The 20,123-nt window shown below is 43.4% G+C and overlaps 1 protein-coding gene across 3 annotated transcripts in view; it reads left to right on the top strand.

The window, feature by feature from the left end:
• SETBP1 (SET binding protein 1) overlaps positions 1-14,424 on the top strand; it is a 261,035-nt gene extending 246,611 nt beyond the window's left edge. For all 3 annotated transcript variants that reach the window (XM_035100397.3, XM_035100398.3, XM_035100402.3), the window contains 2 exons: positions 1,141-1,314; positions 7,193-14,424. In XM_035100397.3, the coding sequence (XP_034956288.3) occupies positions 1,141-1,314; positions 7,193-7,740 (722 nt within the window). In that variant the 3' untranslated portion in view covers positions 7,741-14,424. The remainder of the gene's footprint in view (positions 1-1,140; positions 1,315-7,192) is intronic.
• The last annotated feature ends 5,699 nt before the right edge of the window (positions 14,425-20,123 follow it).

Here is a 20,123-nt window from a genome sequence, read left to right as displayed (position 1 = left end):
CTGATGAAGATTTGAGTGTGTTGTACTCAACAAAACCATCACCTGCATGGCGCTGATGTAGCAAGAAAGCATGCATTGGGCTGGCAATGTCTGGAGGGTTGTGCTATAGGGTAACTGGTTGGACCATAATGATATTCCTGTCTGTTCTCGTCCTTGTGATCGTGTGATAGATACCATTATGTACAGATGCATGGAGAAGCAACCCCAAATAGAGATGTGATTATCATCTTTCCTCATATTGTTTTAAAAACAGACTTGTGAGGCAATAATGTGTTGGCCGGGAATCAATGCTTATGTTATGTCCTGAAGCAAAATGACTGAAACCCAATAATAATAATAAATCATAATCCTCACTAGTATCAAAACTGTATTATTAGAAGCACATTTACAAGCAGGGAATTCTGGGATGCTGGATTTCCTGTGAAACACAGCAGGGCATTTATTGTATACTAGCTGGCCCGGCCACGCGTTGCTGTGGCTCATCCGTGTGATCCCCCCCCCATGCTGATCCATGACGTATCCCGCCCCTCCTCCCCCACCCCCATCTTATCCCTGTGATTCCCCCCACCCTGTCCCGACCCATGACGTATCACACCCCCTCTTCCCCCAACCCCCTGGCTCATCCCTGTGACTGGTCCCACCGTGTTCTGACCTATCCCGTCCCTCCCTACCCCCAACCCCCACCCAGGCGAGTCAGTACCTCCATTTGGCCTAGTCTGTAAAGGCTTCGGCCTAGTATGTAAACGGGAGCCAAGGTGCTGTTGAGAGGAAAGGTTTTATAGGTGCAGTACCAGTGTAGCCGCCACTAGACGGCACTGGTTTGCAACCTGGTTCTTGTCCCAGCATGCATTTTTGTCTGAGTGGTGTGTTTTGAAACACGGAGTTTTGGGGTTTTTACCTAGCACAGGTGTGATATCTGTCTTTGAAAATGGTACGGGGTTGCTCTCATATTCACATGCGGCATTGTGTCAAAATTTGAATGCAAGCGGTCAAGCGGTTTTGGTGAAAAGTGGATACTAACAGACATGGCCAGTTTACATTTTTATACAGTATATATAGACATCTGATAAGACTAAGGTTGTATTTTCTTCTTCTCCTGCATAATAATTGATTAGCACTACTTATGTTTGTGCTTTCCAGGAATTGCCGGTTCGCATCTAAAAGTAGACCAGACTTCACTTCATAATAAAAACGAGGGTTCTGCTTCTTCTGTGATGACCCGTCGAAAACCAGCATCTCTTGATAGTGTTGTGATGTCCTCAACCCCAGTATTATCTCTTTTACCGTCGTCAACGGCAGCCACCTCAGAAGCAGGTAATTATGTTCAAATGAGCTCGGGTGTTTTATTTATTCCTATTTTATCACATTTATAGGATTTATAAACATCTGGAGGACTCCATGTTGACAAGATGCAAACAGGACATGGTTCTCTATCAATTGGGATTCCCATAAAGTTGCACTCAGAGGCACACTGGAATTAGAGTACAGCCATCACGACTAGTGGTATTCTCCATAAGCAGAGTTGATGGGTGTTGTGGTTGAGCAACATTTAGGAGGCGTCACGTTGACCACCCCAGAACTTGAGGTTGCGAGATGCTTTGGTTTGAAGGGAATCTCTGCTAACAGGGAGGGGGAGTTTATATAGGAGTAGGCCCAGGGCAGTGGCGTCAACACATCAGGGAGCAATCTAAATTGAATTTCTGCCCCCTCTCTAGTCATAAGAAGAGCCTGCTGGATCAGGCCAGTGGTCCATCTAGTCCAGTATCCTGTTCTCTCAGTTGCCTGTAGGAAGCCCCAAAGGAGGACCTGAGCACAAGAACCCTCTTCCCTTTCTTTCCAGCAACCGGTATTCAGAAGCATAGCTGCCCCTGAGAGTGGATATGGAGCATAGCCCTCAGGGATAGTAGCCACTGATAATTCTTACCCTCCATGAATTTATCCTGTCCTATTTTAAAGCCATCCAAGCTGGTGGCCATCCCTTCCTCTTGTGGGTGTGGGTGTCACACTTGTAACTATATAATGTGTTAAGAAACATCTCTTCCTTGTGTCTGTCCTTAACCTTCCAACCTTCAACTTCATTGGATGTCCATAAGTTCAAGTATTAAGAGAAAGGAATGAAAGCTTTTCTCCATCAACTTTCTCCGCACTATGATTGTATACACCTTGATCATGTCCGCTCTAACTTGCCTTTTCTCTACACTAAAAAGGCCCAGATGTTGTAACTATTCCTCATACGGGAATTGCTTCATCCCTTTACACAGAAGTAAGCCCTATCAATTTCAATGGGATTTACTGGAAAAGAGGAGATTTAGAGGAGATATGGTAACCATCTTCCAATATCCTAAGAGCTGTCACATGGAAGATGGAGCAAGCTTGCTTTCTCCTGCCCTGGAGGGTAGGACTTGAACCAATGGCTTGAAGTCACAAGAAAGGAGATTCTGACTCAACATCAGGAATAACGTTCTGACATTAAGAGCTGTTCGACAGTGGAACAGACTCCCTCTGGAAGTTGTTGACTCTCTTTCCTTGGAGATTTTTAAGCAGAGGTTGGGTGGCCATTTATCATGGATGCTTTAGCTGAGATTCCTACATTGCAGGGGGTTGGACTAGATGACCCCGAGAGTCCCTTCCAACTCTATGATATTGCTCCCAGGTATGCGTGTATAGAATAGCAGCCTGATGAGCTAATGCATGGCCAGTGAATCTGCCACAGATCTAAGAAGTGGAAAGTTTGCTCATATGTTTCACTCGGATTCAGATAATGGGTGCAACTTCGCAGTGTAGCTGGCGTTCAGTTAGACTGTTGGTCTGTCTGTCACCCAGATGTGGATCAGTCATTGAAAACTGCAGCTGTGTTAATGAGATAGGAGATGGTGTTGAGGATATCCTGTAATTGATTGAGAATGCTTTGGGGGGGGGGAAATAAAAATACTCTGTGATTCAAACCAAATGGGTGTCTTGAGGCCACCTATTGAACAGCGAGTCTTCTTCTGCAGCCTTTCATGCAAACGCATTTTACTCCCCCCCCCCAAATGCTGCAGCCTGCAGTGCATCAGACAAAGTTTCACGCATCTGTACAACCACTTCAGGACCTGTACCTTCCCCATGGTGCAATTGGTGCATGTTAACTTGTCCTTAGGACAAAGTGAGATTGTGTTTCATTAAACGACAAAGTATGCATTATTTTCAGTGCTTTTTCTCTTTAAAAAATGCTTAGGGTTACTCTCATTTTGACTCAAGAAAACCACCATTTTATAGTTCAAGTTGGGAAAAATAAATACAATCAATGGAAAAAAGTACAAAGATCCACAAAATGTTTAGGGGTACACGTACCCCTGTGTCTCCCCCCCCCGAAAAAAGCACTTAATTATTGTCATTGTCGTTTTATTATTTTCTTTGGTTTGTTTGTTTGTTTGTTTTGTCTATCGCCCTTCATCCATAGATCACAACATAAAGTACAATATATAAACACAAAAGACGTGATTAAAAACAAACAAAAAACACAAAGCAACAAAGCTCTCTCCCACCCGACTCCCACAAATACATTTAAAAGGGGTATAAGATGTCAAAGGCCTGGCTGAAGAGGAACTTCTTTGCCTGGTGCCTAAAGGTGTATAGTGAAAGCACGAGGCAAGCCTCTCTGGGGAGAGCATTCCACAGATGGGGAGCCACCGCAGAGAAGACCCTGTTCTTGTGTAGCCACCCTCTAGACCTCACATGGAGGAGGCACACAGAAAAGGCTCCAGATGATGAACACAGAGTCCCGGTCAGTTTATATGGGGAGAATACCTTGAGGTATTGCTATCCTGACCCATTCAAGGCTTTAAAGGTAAAAACCTGCACTTTGATATGGGCATGGAAACTAATTGGTGGCCAGCACAGTCAGGCCAGGATCCTTGTAATAATCTCAAAACATCTTGCCCCGGTGAGCAACCTGGCCCAGTGCCGGATTTACGTATAAGCTAAACAAGCTATAGTTTAGGGCCCCATTCTCTTGCGGCCCCCCCAAAAAATTAAAGGAAAAAAACACTGATGTACATTTCCAAAATAAAATATAAAAATCAAAATAAAACCTACATACAGTTAGAGCTTATTAATTATTTCACTATTAGCTGGCCCGGCCATGCGTTGCTGTGGCTTAGTCTGTTAAATGGGCCCTCAGAATCCCCCTTCAGACTCCCCTGTAGGCCCCACTGTGGCTTAGTCTGTTAAATGGGCCCTCAAAGTCCCCCTTCAGACTCCTCCCCCACAGACTCCTCCCCACCCCACCCCGCTCATCCCTGTGATTGGCCCCACCCTGTCCTGACCCCTTCCCCCTCCTCCCCCATCCCCCACCCAGGGGAGCCCCCACCTCTATTCTGCCTAGTCTGCTAACCTCTACTCGGCCTAGTCTGGAAAGCCGAGCCAAGCTGCTGTGAAGAGGGAAGCTTTCCTACCTGCAGTACCAGTGTAGAGGCCGCTAGAGGCCGCTGTTGTGCAAGGTCTCCTGATTCTGGCTTCTATTTCACTTCTATGCACTTTAGGGTGAGTTGTGAGTTCTGAAACACGGGGTTTGGGGGTTTTACCTGGTGGAGGTGTGACATCTCTCTTAGCAAATTCTGCATACAGTATAAGTTAAATACCTTAAGTACGGTAGCTTAGGGCCTCATCAAACCTAAATCCAGCCCTGACCTGGCCACTGAATTCTGCACCAGCTGAAGCCTGTGAACTGTCTTCGGAGGCAGCCCTACTTATAACCTAGAGCAGGCATCCCCAAACTGTGGCCCTCCAGATATTTTAGAATACAATTCCCATCTTCCCCAACCACTGGTCCTGTTAGCTAGGGATCATGGGAGTTGTAGGCCAAAACATCTGGAGGGCCGCAGTTTGGGGATGTCTGACCTAGAGTATAATCTAACCTAGAGGTTACCAGAGCATAGACAACAGTACTTAGGTTGTCATTGTCCAAATAGAGATGTAGCTGGGCCACCAGACAAAGCCACCTGAGCCTCAAATGACAGCAAAGGTGGGAAAAAAATTCTATGCAATAGCTTAATTCAGTGAATGATGTGATGTCTAATTTTGCCTCCACCTCTTCTCGGTGGTGGCGCCTGCCCTGTGGAACGCCCTCCCATCAGATGTCAAAGAGAAAAACAGCTACCAGATTTTTAGAAGACATCTGAAGGCAGCCCTGTTTAGGGAGGCTTTTAATGTTTAATAGATTATTTTATTTCATTTTTCTCTTGGAAGCCGCCCAGAGTGGCTGGGGAAACCCAGCCAGATGGGCGGGGTATAAATAATATTTATTATTATTATTATTATTATTATTATTATTATTATTATTATTATTAGGTAAAGGAAGTGAGATGGAATAGCTTCTTGAATGTATGAACCTGAGATGCCCTGAGAAGGAATCTTTGAATGTTTATTTAATTTAGAATATAGGTGTGTAGATATGTAAACCAGTCTTTGAAAGACTAAACGCCCACATTCATATATATATATATATATATATATATATATATATATATATATATATATATATATACGAGAGCAAATGTCTGGTTGTTTTTCTTTTAGGATTTGTTCCTGCTTCTTGTATTGTGACAAGATGTTGGGCTTGTTTGCACAAGGCCTTTGCTGAGGCCAAATAACATGGTAGCACATTATCCAATTATGTTTTTTAAAAACTCAATACAACAGTGTTGGGGTTGCTTGATGTTGTTTTTAAAATGAAACCTTCCAAATGGCAGAAGTGTGTGGGGGTGTTTATATTTCTTCCACTACATAGTTCATAGTTTTCTATTGTGAAGTCTCCAACAGCAGCTGTATTTTTAACATGGCCAGCATGGTTGCAATCCATTAATATAGTAGTCATTCCGGAAATGAGACTTCATAGAAAATCTGTCTGCCTTCTGAAGACTTCCAGGAGTGCTTGAATAGTAAAATGTAACTGAAGGTGTGGGAACTTCTGAACTGAAGTTAATTTAGAGGGAATCTAATATAGAGAGAATTGTTTTTCCACGGAATCAGAGAACTGTAGAGTTGGAAGGGACCCTAAAGTTCATCTAGTCCAGGGTTTCCCAAACTTGGGTCTCCAGCTACTTTTGGACTACAATTCTCATCATCCCTGACCACTGCTCCTGCTAGCTAGGGATGGTGGGAGTTGTAGTCCAAGTTTGGGAAACTCTGATCTAGTACAGCACCCGGCAATGCATGAATCACAGCTAAAGAATCTCTGGCCATACAACCGCTGTTTATAAACCTTTTCCACTGTTAAACAGCTCTTGCCATCAGAAAGTTCTTCCTAATGTTTAGGTGAAATCTTCCTTTCCTGTAATTTGAATTCATTGGTTCAAGTCCTACCCCCACCCACCCGAGCAGCAGAAAACAAGTTTTCTCCATCATCCGCATGACAACCCTTCAGATGTTTGAAGATAACTATCACATCACCTCTCTGTCTTTTCTTCTCCATACTAAACATTCTCAACCATTGCGCATAAGGCTTGGTTTCCAGACCTTTTATCACCTTGGTCACCCTCTTCCAGCTTGTCAATATCCTTCTTAAGATTGGTTTTGGCCAATGCAGAACAGAGCAGTACTATTACAGTTGAGAGGTATTGACCTTGTCAATGGATGATAGTATTCGATATGCTAAGGACTTGTGCTGCCAGGCAGAGAGTATTGAATCTGGGCCACATACAATAAATGTTATCTATCTATATATCTATCATCTATCTCCAGAGGGTGGAAAGAAGGGAAACTCCAAAATCGCATTGAAAACTTTTTTTCTCCCAAAAAGGGAAGGAAGCAAGAAGCCATTAGTGCCGCAACAATTCATACCTTGAAAGAACATTGGGGCCAATGATACATTAGGAAATGAAAACTGTGTTTCCTTGCTGGAATGTTACTAATTTTAATTCATTAATTCAGGCAGTTTACTAAGGTAATATCAATGGCAAGCTTACAGGCACATTATATAAATTGCTGTTCTTCTGTGACAGTCTTTATAATAAATAATTCTGAAATATTTTCTGTTATTCTGTTCTGTATGCAGCTTCCCATCTTTGGGCCATTTTTCATAATCTGCAGCCCCGGCGAATCTTTTCGCTAGCTGGCATTAATCATGCCACAACCCTTGTTTTCCACAAGCCCCGCGTGACAGTTTCGATTTATTCCAAACTTAATCACCGTCGTTTCCTCTCCCCTGCAGCCAACTCGCCGCTCAAGAAACGATTCAAGCGCTGTGAGATCGAAGCGATCCAATGCGAGGTGCGCAAGATGTGCAACTACAACAAGATCCTCTCCACCAAGAAGAACCTGGATCACGTCAACAAGATCCTGAAAGCCAAGCGGCTGCAGAGACAATCAAAGACGGGCAATAACTTTGTCAAGAAGCGGCGAGGGCGGCCACGCAAGCAGCCCCTCTCCTTCGACGAAGACTTCAGAGACCAAATGCCAGTTTTGGAGAAATGCGTCGACCTGCCTTGCAAACGGGGGCAAAGGTTTGCGCTGAACCCTTTGATACTGGAACAAACAGCCAACAGCCACGATACCATCTCAGCCACCATCGAGGCTGTGATACACATGGCCCGAGAGACGTCTCAGCCGCCCCCTCCGCCACCGCCTCCTCCTCCTTCACGGACGCCGAAAGCCGGGAAGAGGAAGAGCAAAGCGCAACAGCACGCAGGGGCAGAGGACGGAGTGAAGGTGAAAAGGCACCGGAAAACTAGAGGGTGTGAAAGCGAAGCCCTCCCCTAGTAAGAGACGTGGCCAATCAAAAGACAGTGCTGGGTGGTTTAGCGCCCTGGGACCAAGGGACCAGGGTGCTGAGATGGGCAGGTCCGCTTGGCATCTTCCGCAGCATCAGACTTGCTCTGTATTTCAGTAGTGCAGCAGCCGTTAAAAAAAAAAAAATTGAGATAGGAATGACCAATAATAATTACAATAATGACAAAACTTTGGCATTAGCCCTTAGGTTAATAGTGGGGGGATTGGGTGCTGGGGGAGATGTTCAAACCTAGCGAGTCCACCAGTTTTTGCAGAGTTTCTGTTAACAAAAAACCAGCTTTGTCGTTCTCATGTCTCGGAAGGGAAAGAGGGAAGCATCCCGCTTAAAGTCACCTGGCCGAACTGGCAGTATCCCTGCTGCTAGGATGGTCAGCAAGCTCTTACTTAGTAGGAGCTGTTCTGCCCCCTTTTTGCAGATGCATTGCAGGGAGAAATTCACCACCACCACCAGCAGCAGCAGCAGCCTTTGGAGCCACTGCTGCTGCACGAAGGGGGGTGGGGGATTGCACCCATCAGATTTCTGCATGCTATGCCACCTTTTAAGGCACAAGGGCACCCTCTGTCAAGGAACAAAGCTGGCCGCCCTCAGAGTGGAAATTACCTTCACTTTTCAACAAAACAAAACAAAAAGTGTAAATTCCTCAACTGTGCTCTTGGTTTTGAACTGCTTTGAAAGTATTTGCATTTTGTTTTATAGAGGTTTGGGGTGTGGTTTTCTTCCTTCCTTCCTTTCTAGAAACTCTTGCCAGGCTCCAGGCAACTGAATCGCTAACTCTTCAATCTTATAATTTCCCTTCTCCCTCCCTGCACAAAATAATTTGCAAGTGGCAAGTAATATAGGCGAGAGAAGTGGAGCCCTTCCCTGCGGAACAAGGTGAATCTCCAGTCACCATCCAAAATTGTAACCGAATAGCGGAGCGCATCCCATAAAGGCGGGGGGGGGGAGCCAACTTTTCACTAAGATGGTCTTCGCACTTGACCTCATTGGTGGTTTAGTTTGACAGTAGAGCAAGGCATGGGATATGTTAGCAAAGAACAGAAGGAATGAAGGGGCAATGTTACTCTGAAGAGGCAAGCGATCTAGAATGGATAGGAGCCTGCGAAAAAATTGCTGCCCAAGGGTAACTTGGAGCAAACGTTTTTGCAAGATCTCATCCGAGCAGTGTAGCATGATGCCTTGACTTGTTTTCCAATAATGAAAACAACAAAAGTCGTTTTTAAAATAATAGTAATAATAATAATTCAAATAGAATGAAGCCAGAGAAAGAAATATGTCACTAAAATTAAAGTGTTCTTATCTAAAATTATAATAATCTTACTGTTCAAAGGGTATCACCACTGCTGTTGAGTTAATGCCATTTTGAACACTTCCCTCAACCCCCGTTGTGGTTGCCTTAAGAAACTGAAAATATTTTTTTTCCTTTGTACATAATGTAATTATAAAAAAAAGAAAAGAAAGGGGGAAAATCAGTTTGCATGGACACAAACTGTGTGTGACAAATTGTCTCTTTAAATCGTCAGTTTCATTTGTCGGGTTAAAATTCAAAGTGTAATTTTATCCACTTTTTAAGCTTAGATATACATATCTATATCTCAAGCAAGTTTCCATACCAAATCAAGTAACTCTTATTTGTTTTTTGTTTTTTTGCTTTAAGCAAAGCTGTTCAGACTAAACACAAATGTTGAAAATACTATTTCATTGCAGCAATAGTACTTTCTTTTTAAAAGAAAAAAAAAGGAATGAAAGCTGTTGACATATTTAAAACCAGTACCTGACAAATTCCTTTCCTCTCCTCCATTACTTTCTCGTGTGATAGAGAGACCTTAGTTGAGGTGCAACTTCTGCTATCAGAAGTTCATACTGGAGAAACATGGGGAACTTAATTCAGCGACACCCAAGCCAATTTTTGAATCTGGTAACTGATATCTAGCAGAGAAAATTATAATCAGCAGAACACTTACGTTAAAAACAAACAAAATCCTTACCCCTTTCCCTGGCCCTAAAACCTATTTAAATATTTCCCACGGCTTACTTGCAAATTGCCATTGGATGCATCAGACTCTACGAAATCTGGGTCTCCCCTTAACTATGAAAAAAAGAATTCATGTACATGTGATGGAGCCTGCCACAAGCATTGAAAAGAATGAGGCGTTTCACCTGCATGGGACACTCCTCTGCACCTATTTTGAATAGTATTGGGGTACCAGAAACATACAGGATTAAGCCATTGAGCAACACGCCACACATAGTCAATAAGAATGAATTTGGGGGGGGGGTTCAGGAGTCAGACCTGCTAGGTTGCACCAATAGGCTTCCTCCCATTTGTAAGACCCTTTTCAAACTTAACATTTTCAAGTTTCAAAGCCGCTTCAGAAGGGTCTGTCCCCACTTTGCTCCAGTAATTTACGGCTGTTTCTCCTTCCGCCACTTCCAATCTGGCCTTGTACCCATCTGCTTCTAGCTGTCCACACTCATTGTCATGGCAGCTTCTCAGTCATTTGGACTGGCTTGACCATCCCTTCTCCACCCAGTTGCCATTCTGCCATGATGTATAAAAACTCTTAGGCAAAGACCATGCAAGAATGCCTGGGAGACGGTGGGCATTTTGCCCATATTTTCTTTCTTCCTTTCCTTCCTTCCTCACGGGGAATAGTGCTTTGCCATTTGCAATTTCCTACATTGCCATGCAACCCAAAGCAAGTGTGTGCTTTGTGTAATGCAAGAATGGGGAGACGAGGGTGGATCTGGTTCTCCAAATGCGGAGAACGCATACTGAAGTCCAGATCATGGCAGACAGTTACGGCGCCCCTCACTCCATTCAGGTGTGTCTTGTTTTATGGCAAGCCTGCACAAGTTCTGACTCACCAAGCCAAATGCAGCCCAACGGCCATGTACTTACTTGCAAACAGCGCTGAAGTGTCTCTTGCCAGACAGGCTACCATGGTATCAATGGCCAAAAGCTACGGTTTGACTTGCTGGGTCACAAATTGTGCATAACTGTCACCAGCCCATTAAACCCCCTTCAAATTTGATCAGGAATACAGGAAGCCACCTCTTACCAAGTCTGACTTTTGGTCTATCTAGCTCAGTAGAGGCTCTCCTGGATTTCAGATGGAGAATCTCTCCCAGTTCTACCTGGAGATGCCAAGGATTGAAACCGGGACCTTCTGCATGCAAAGCAGATGCCCTGGCACAGAGATTTGAGCCTTCCCATTCGACCCACACATGTTAGAAGGCATTAACCCTAATATTGGAGGGGGGGACATCTGAGCTATTTAGTATCAAGGAGCACTTGAGATGTTGTGTATCTGATAACCACCACAGATCCTTTCAGGCCAAATCAGTTCCTGTTAGCTTTGTTTTTCTAGCAGAGTTACCCTTCACACACACACACACACACACACACACACACACACACACACACATGCCTGTGAGTAGGTGCCATGACAATGCCATCACATGTTTTGGGTGAATTTGGTATATACCTGCAAAAAACCGCTATGGCATTGGAGCACTTCATAGATCAATTTTGTTAACTAGTACATGCAGAGGTGGAAAAGCAACCTAGTATACTACAGAAATGGGGACACAGGACCAGCCACTGTTTTATGCCAGGTGTACAGAGAGCGAGAGGCACGTCTTTGCCCTTGCAAAATATTTGATGCCCTCCTGTAACCATGCCCCACTCTTTGTCCAGGAAGGTTATCTACATTGGACTGAGCACTACAGATCTTCCCCATCCCAGCAGTGATAAAGCAGACAAAGGGACACTAATGGTGCAATCCTATGTGTGTCTGTTTAGAAGTCGCATTGATTTGAGTGGAACTTGCTTTCAGGAAATCGTGTCTAGGACTGCAGCCTCAAGCTGCAATTCTGGGCATCCTTGCTGGGACTAAACCCCATTGAACCCAATGGGACTCGTTTCCACTTGAACATGCGTAGAATTGGACTACAGTGGTACCTCTACTTACGAATTTAATGTGTTCCGAACACACATTTGCAAGTTGAAAAAAATTGTAAGTCGAATCCCATAGGAATGCATTGGGAGAAAAAAATTGCAAGCAACCCTATCTAAAAATTCGTAAGTAGAAAAAATCCTATCTAAACCGCATCCAAGATGGCGGACGGAGCTCCATTTGTAAGTAGAAAAATTCGCAAGTAGAGTTATTTGTAAGTAGAGGTACCACTGTACAAATGTCTGTCCATCTTAGGCGCAAGTCTCATTGGCCAACCATCTTTATATTGCGTTTCAAGCTACTGCCAGCATTTAACAACTGGGCTGCAAAACCCCTACCCATTTATGTTCCTCCTCTCTCGCCTCCCCCTCCCTCCATTTAAATGTTATGAAAACAAAAGATATACCGCTTCCCATGCAATGAATGAGCCACACTGAAGCCATAGACTTTTAGCCAGTATCCCAAACTTTCACAGCAGCCTGCATGGGATAGCTCTTGAGGGTATTGCTTTCCCACGAGACTTTGCGAAACGAAACATAAAAATGAAGTGAGGAGACGCTGCGGCCCACATATCTAGCCTGACCAATACCTAGCACACACTGCAACACACTCTCAACCCAACCCTGTTCCCTCCAGATTCCATTAGAAACTGCTGTAATATTCGGGGCTCAGAGGCGTCACTCATACAAGAGCAAGCTGATGCTGTTAGATGGCCACACAGATTAGTGTTTTGCGTGTCGCATAGCCTGTCCATACAATTAAAAAGCCACTGCCAGAAATAGTAAGATAAAGGAATGTGCTACATTTAGATTGCCCAGGATTTAATTTTTAGGGCTCAAGGCTGCACAACACTACACAATCTTTGAACAATGTGCTTTTTTATATAAAAGCAAAAAATTCACCCCCATCCCTTCCATTTCCTTAGTTGAGGAGATGTTTTAAATTCCCAAAACACATCTGCCAGACCCAAGTGTTTCTTTGTTTTTCAAATGTGATGGGGGACAGGAGGCAGGTCTCTGGTCTTGATGCAGCTCTATGTCTAAAGGCGCATGCCAGCCTGTTCAGTAGGGCACAGATAAGCATTGGGAATATGCGCCAGGAGGTGCACATGGAAATCCCCATGTGCGTGCAGACCCCCGCTCACGGGATCAGGGCCATGGTGTTCTTTCAGTGCATCAGTGCAACCGATTCTGCACTGCAGTTTCAAAGACCTCACTTAAGATCTATTTGAAGGGAAGGGCAAAGTTTGCCCACAGAAATCAATCTCAGTGAAAAAGGTGGTTGGATAGACATACCGAAATATTGCAACGTTGGAGTTTCACTGTCAATAATGTGACGGCGGATGAAAAGTATAATCTTGCTTTAGAAACAGTATGGTTCATTGAGGACGCTTCTGTCTTGGGCCATGATAAAGATGCGCCACAATCTGTCCCCCACCTGCCCTGATTCCCCCCCCCCCGATTCAAATGAGTTTGGAGGAAGTTAGAATCTCATGTATTTTTTATACAGCTCTGCATTCTGGTAAGCACATGCTCTCTTTTTCAGTTTTCCAGTGGGAATGCCCTCCAGAGTGAGGTCTGTTTTGGACATGTAGATTGAGTGATATTTTCAACTGAGACAAATCCCATCCCTAAAAAAGCGAGGTGCCGCCATTACTGATTTACACCTCGATCCTGTATATAAGTATCTGCTGGTATTTGGTTAGCCAGGATCCTGGACTCGATGGGCCTTTGGTCTGATCCAGCAGGGCTCCAATGAAATCCTTAATATTGAGATAGCATCATCGTTATTTGAAAATTTGTTGCCTCTGTTGGCTTTCCTCCATTCAAGCAGTTTTAGCTTTTAAGGCAGAAAGTCTTTAGGATTGGGTTGTTAATCCAACAAGCACATTTCAGCAATGATATCTACAGAAGATCTCTTCATAAAAAGCCTGCCTATATAGTAATAAAACAAGAAGTCGTTTAGAAGCTTGTTTTCCTCTTTCAAGTGGATGGGGGAGATTGAAAGAAAGGAGAGGGGATGCCAGTTTTGTCAATGGGAGGGAGTGGGGAACAGTACAAGCCCACGTCGTACGGTCTGTTTATTTTTTTTAATGCTGTTTCTTAAATAGTAATACTAAATGCACACAAAGTGTTAAATATGTATATACTGTATTTCAAAATTAAAAAAAAAATCCTACAAAAACAAATGGGGCACAAGATTGTTCTATAAGTCGTGCTGGCTACTTTTTAGTTTATACTCATAAGTGGTTTTTAAAAGCCTTTTTTAACGTGTAATTTGCATGTTCTACTTTGATTGTATGTAAACATATTTTAGAGCAAAAAAATGTATTTGTATTTTATTGAATATAGAGGCAAGACAAAAAAACTTGTACATTTGTTTGAAATGTTCTTTTTGTAACGGTTTTTATTCATGAAGCATTTTTGTACATTTAAAAAAATGGATACAGACTTGCTGTTATTTGAGGGTTAGGTACATCTGGCATGCTAAATTGTCATGCTCTTTCATGATTTTAGATGTTGGTTTTTAAACATTTTTTTCTAAAAGGACGCTCCAGTCTTTTCGCTACCAGATCAGGTTAGCACAGTATAGAGCACTTAACTATTAAAAAAAAAAAAATACCAGAAAAAGGGGGGAAAGTTAATCCTATTCATATGTTATTCATTGTGTGAAATTAAAGGAATTCAAATCAGTCTACCATGAGTTGTGAATTCTTTTGTCTTATTTTCCATCTGGTTCCCATCACAGAGGAGTTTAATAGCTCTGAGGATACAAATGCAGGCACTCCACCAGCCCTCTTTTGTGGTCATGGATAAATCTGGGTTTCAGGGTTTTTTTCCTTAAAAAAAAAGTGAGAGAGAGAGTAGTGTAGGCCTCTTTCTCTAAGAGCAGTGGCAAATATTGAGTCTGGGAAAGTGGTAAATCATTATTCTGAAGGAATGCAAGCAGTCTTATTCCCATTGCTGAGTCTTCCACTTCCCGACTCAGTTCACACATTCATCCTTTGATTACTGCAAGTAGCAAGTAAAGGATGCAGGTGGCGCTGTGGTCTAAAACCCTGAGCCTCTTGGGCTTGCCAATCAGAAGGTTGGCGGTTTGAATCCACACGATGGGATGAGCTTCCATTGCTCTGTCCCAGGTCCTGCCAACCTAGCAGTTCAAAAGCACGCCAGTGCAAGTAGATAAATAGGTACCGCTGCAGCGGGAAGGTAAACGGCGTTTCCATGTGTTCTGGTTTCCGTCACGGTGTTCCGTTGCGCCAGAAGTGGTTTAGTGCTGCCGGCCACATGACCTGGAAAGCTGTCTCTGGACAAACGATGGCTCCCTCAGCCTGAAAGCGAGGTGAGTGCAGCAAGCCAGTCACCTTTGACTGGGCTTAACTGTCCAGGGGTCCTTTATCTTTACCTTTTACTGCAAGTAGCAACTGATGAGTTGCCTCCGTCCTCAGAGGTCAAAGATTCCCGCCATTCCAATTCAGCAGAATTCGGGCTGCATCAAAACAACTTGTTTTGCTTTGCACACAACATTGGTTCTGACAAGTTAGTGTCAATAATTCGGGTAGGGTGGGGTTATTTCCTTGTGAAGTACTCCTCACTGGGTCCACACTTAGGCAGTGGCACAACTGGCTTGGAGCCATGGTTTCAATGAAGCTTGAGTCCTGCTCATGCAATTCCTACGGGCATCCGTTTAACCACTGTGAAAACAAAATAAGCCTTGGGCCTCATTCAGAGGAGCATGTTCTTATGTTCTTAATACTGGTGGAGAGGACATGTGCCTGCTTGTTAAAGGAGTTGAGCTTTGGTACTACCCCTAAAATGGGCACAAGTACTGCAGTCAATGCCTTTTCCTTCCACATCTCTACATATCCTGTCCACCTAGGGATGGATATCTGTCAATATTGGTTCTCTTGCTTGCTCGTTTTCCCAGTCTTAAATTCAGTTCTCCACATCCTTGCAGCAATGCACATTATTTTTTGAGATACAAAAATCTGTCAATTTTAGTGTGAATTTCCCCTAATAAACACATCTTTTGTATGCAGTTTTGACGAATATACATGATTTTGCAAGCTGGTTATTTTCACTCACCATTTATGCACATTTCCCCCCAATCTATGTATTTTTGTAAACATTGCTTGCCTTGAGAACTACATAGCAAAATTCAGAGAAGTGCAAATTTCAAAGGATCGCTGTATTTTGGTTTGAGAAGTGCAAAGTAGGTCGCTTCTCTTTAAAATGCAAACAAAACCCAATGTCTGCCCACCCCCATGTCCATCGCTACCACAGCAGATCAGAGCAATGGATTCAGGAGTTGGTATTTCCAGAAAATTATTCCACTACCACCTCTGTATTTAATTTAGTTTGGATTAGTCATTTGCAGTGACCCGATTCCAGGATTTCTGTGCCCTATGGCTGTTTATGCCACTAACTCAGGGATATACAAGGACAACAGGAGGAGAGAGGGTGTCCTTGCAGACTAGGTCACTATGACAAACGTTAGGCTACAAATATCTGTTGTGGTTGTTTTAACTTTTTGTTACTTGGCTTTCCACACTGGCGAATAGCTTTTCATTTAGACTCATTAAACCACCCCCAGCCCAAATGAGAAAGAGTGATCATTCTGCTACTCCCCAAATGCCTTTGTCCTTCATTCAGAGGAGAGATCGCTTAGGACGTCTAATAGGTGTCAAAACTCATATATTGCTGATTGAAATGCCATGATAAATGTGCCAAGGCCATGGGCAAGGGAGCGGGGGAGAGATGATGGTACTCCATACTCAGGGCCGGCCCATGCATGAGGCGATCGCCTCGGGTGGCAGGGTCCACGGGGCCAGCATATCAAGCCTCCAAGGACTGCATCACATGTAGATATTCACTCCCATATTGTGTCTGGTATAGGAACTCCCATCTTGTTCCCCTTCTGGCTGTGGAAGCACCACTTTGTGGTTTGCCTCAGGTGGCAAAGTATCTTGGGCCTGCCCTGTTCATACTACTGAGTACTGTCACAAAAAGCACTGGTTAATATAATAATAACTGATAATATTATCAATAGCTCGGTCCCAACTCCTGCCAACCTAGCAGTTCGAAAGCACGTCAAAATGGAAGTAGATAAATAGGAACCGCTACAGCGGGAAGGTAAACGGCGTTTCCGTGTGCTGCTCTGGTTCGCCAGAAGTGGCTTTGTCATGCTGGCCACATGATCTGGAAACTATACGCCGGCTCCCTTGGCCAATAATGTGAGATGAGCGTGCAACCCCAGAGTCGGACACGACTGGACCTAATGGTCAGGGGTCCCTTTACCTTTACCTTTTACTCTTAATATAATATTAATAATATAAGTTATTACCATTATTATTTAGATATTAATATCAACAATAAAGTAGGTTATTATTATTATTATTATTATTATTATTATTATTATTATTATTAAGCAATCGGAGAAGAAATTATGCATCACTCAACAGTGTAGCTTAAACAAGGTAGTCATAGACTTTTTTTATTTTTTATAAAAAGAAATCCTTGTATTTCCTCTTTTCTTTCCCAAAACACTAAGCAACAAATTCCGTGCTTTCTAAGTAAAGAGTTCAAATATGTTATTATTCAATAGCCAATTATACGAGGGCCTCAGTTTGCGTTTAAAAGTAAGCCTACCTAATCGGCACTTCTCAAAAAAATGGGCAATCCTTCAAAATTTGCACCTGCTCTCCAACCAGGTTATAGGTACACAAATGCATACAATAGGGTAAATTGGGCATTAAAAATGCATATATTATTGAGAATAATGTAGAAAAAAATATATTTGGGGAATTTTCTTTGCAGAAACGAGTATATTAGGTAATATTGCATAACTACAGCACTTTGTATATTCAGAGAAATTTGCACTGGGGAATCCTTTTGAAAAAAAAACAAATGCAAACCAGTCTAGAAATGTGGAGAAGCAGAGAAACCAAAACCAACAGATTCCCCAGAGGAGAGTTAGAAGGGAATTTTTTGTGTCCCTAAAAATCCAACATGTGCTACTTCCATAGAACCTCTCCCACCAGGCCATACTGAGTGCCATCTTTTTATGCCAAGTCACCCATAAGTCCCCCCCCCTCAAAGTCCTATTGCCTTGAGAAAATTGCATTTTCTACATTTGCTTGTGGATGGGGTGAAGCTCTCTTACTTGTCCTTGAATTTCATAGATTCCAGGAATATGAAAGCAGAGGATAGCCTCTTCTTTAACATCTGTCCTTGACAGATGTCAAATCAACCATTCCTTGAAAGGTTTCTTGAATCTTATCCAGGAAAACCGATCACATGAAAATAGGCAGCATTTATTCTGTTGCTGAAATATCCTTGCACTAGAAATTTGCAGGAAGCAAGTTTCCTGCATATTTAACTCATTAAACACGTACTCAATAACATTGCCGTGCTGCAGTTCCACCTAGCCCAGTATTGTCTACTCTGACTGGCAGTAGCTCTCTAGGGTCTCTCTTATTGATGGGTTGTTCCATAACCTGCTACTCGATCCTTTTAATAACTTTGTAAGAAGAACACATGCACCAAATTTGCTTTTACCACTCCTGCTGGGATTCAGAGGGCATCTGGTAAATTCTGGCTACTTAACTTAGCATTTTGGACTCACAGCTGTCCATGGAGGCACAGGTTAATTCTGTGTCCAGGGCGGCTGTCTACCAGCTCTATCTGGTACGCAGGCTGATACCCTACCTGCCCGCAGACTGTCTCACCAGAGTGGTGCATGCTCTAGTTATCTCCCGCTTAGACTACTGCAATGCGCTCTATGTGGGGCTACCTTTGAAGGTGACCCGGAAACTGCAATTAATCCAGAATGCGGCAGCTAGACTGGTGACTGGGAGCAGCCGCCGAGACCACATAGCACCGGTCCTAAGAGACCTACATTGGCTCCCAGTACGTTTCCGAGCACAATTCAAAGTGTTGGTGCTGACCTTTCAAGCCCTAAACGGCCTCGGTCCTATATAGCTGAAGGAGCATCTCCACCCCCATTGTTCAGCCCGGACACTGAGGTCCAGCGCCAAGGGCCTTCTGGCGGTTCCCTCACTGCAAGAAGCAAAGCTACAGGGAACCAGGCAGAGGGCCTTCTCAGTAGTGAACGCCCTCCCATCGGAGGTCAGGGAGATAAACAACTACCTGACATTTGGAAAACACCTAAAGTTTAGGGAAGTTTTTAATCTGTGATATTTTAATGTATTTTTATATTTGTTGGAAGCCGCCCAGAGTGGCCGGGGAAACCCAGCCAGATGGGCGGGGTATAAATAATAAATAATAAATAAATAAAAAATTATAATCTGTTCCAGGAAAACTTACATAATGCATTGTTAAAGATAATTTTTTCACTCATATAGAGGAACAAGTCTTGCTGAAAAAGACCCAGCGTAGCTTATGCAAGCATTAGTACTGTCCAACTACCTTGTTAGGCTAGAGGTGATCTGGAAGACAATGTATATTTAGACTTCCAAAAAGCTTTTGATAAATTATGTGGCCAAAGACTGCCAAGTAAAGTTAGCAGTTAGGGGATAGGTTGTGGATCAGTATCTAGTTAAAGAACAGGAAGCCGAATAGGAATAAAATGGAATCCCTCAATGATCTTTTTTTTTTAAGGTAAGTGAGTTTAGTAGCAGGGAGTTCAAGCTTGCTGTTGTTGTTTAGTCGTTTAGTCGTGTCCGACTCTTCATGACCCCATGGACCATAGCACGCCAGGTACTCCTGTCTTGCACTGCCTCCCGCAGTTTGGTCAAACTCATGTTCGTAGCTTCGAGAACACTGTCCAACCATCTCGTCCTCTGTTGTCCCCTTCTCCTAGTGCTCTCCATCTTTCCCAACATCAGGGTCTTTTCCAGGGAGTCTTCTCTTCTCATGAGGCGGCCAAAGTATTGGAGCCTCAGCTTCAGGATCTGTCCTTCCAGTGAGCACTCAGGGCTGATTTCCTTCAGAATGGATAGGTTTGATCTTCTTGCAGTCCATGGGACTCTCAAGAGTCTCCTCCAGCACCAAAATTCAAAAGCATTCTTTATGGTCCAGCTCTCACTTCCATACATCACTACTGGGAAAACCATAGCTTTAACTATCTGGACCTTTATCGGCAAGGTGATGTCTCTGCTTTTTAAGATGCTGTCTAGGTTTGTCATTGCTTTTCTCCCAAGAAGCAGGGGTCTTTTAATTTCGTGACTGCTGTCACCATCTGCAGTGATCAAGGAGCCCAAGAAAGTAAAATCTCTCACTACCTCCACTTCTTCCCCTTGCTAGTGGCACCAAATTCTTCTGCGTGGCATGAACAAAAGAAGATTGTGTGGAAATCCTAAAAGATCTCTCCAAACTGAGTGAATTGGCATTGATATGACAAATGCAATTCAATGTAAGCCAGATGCACTTTAGAGA

The sequence above is a fragment of the Zootoca vivipara genome, chromosome 10 (assembly GCF_965207765.1).
Source record: "Zootoca vivipara chromosome 10, rZooViv2.hap1.1, whole genome shotgun sequence".
In the NCBI taxonomy this organism is placed as follows: Eukaryota; Metazoa; Chordata; class Lepidosauria; order Squamata; family Lacertidae; genus Zootoca; species Zootoca vivipara.
This window is presented reverse-complemented; position numbering and strand designations above follow the sequence as displayed.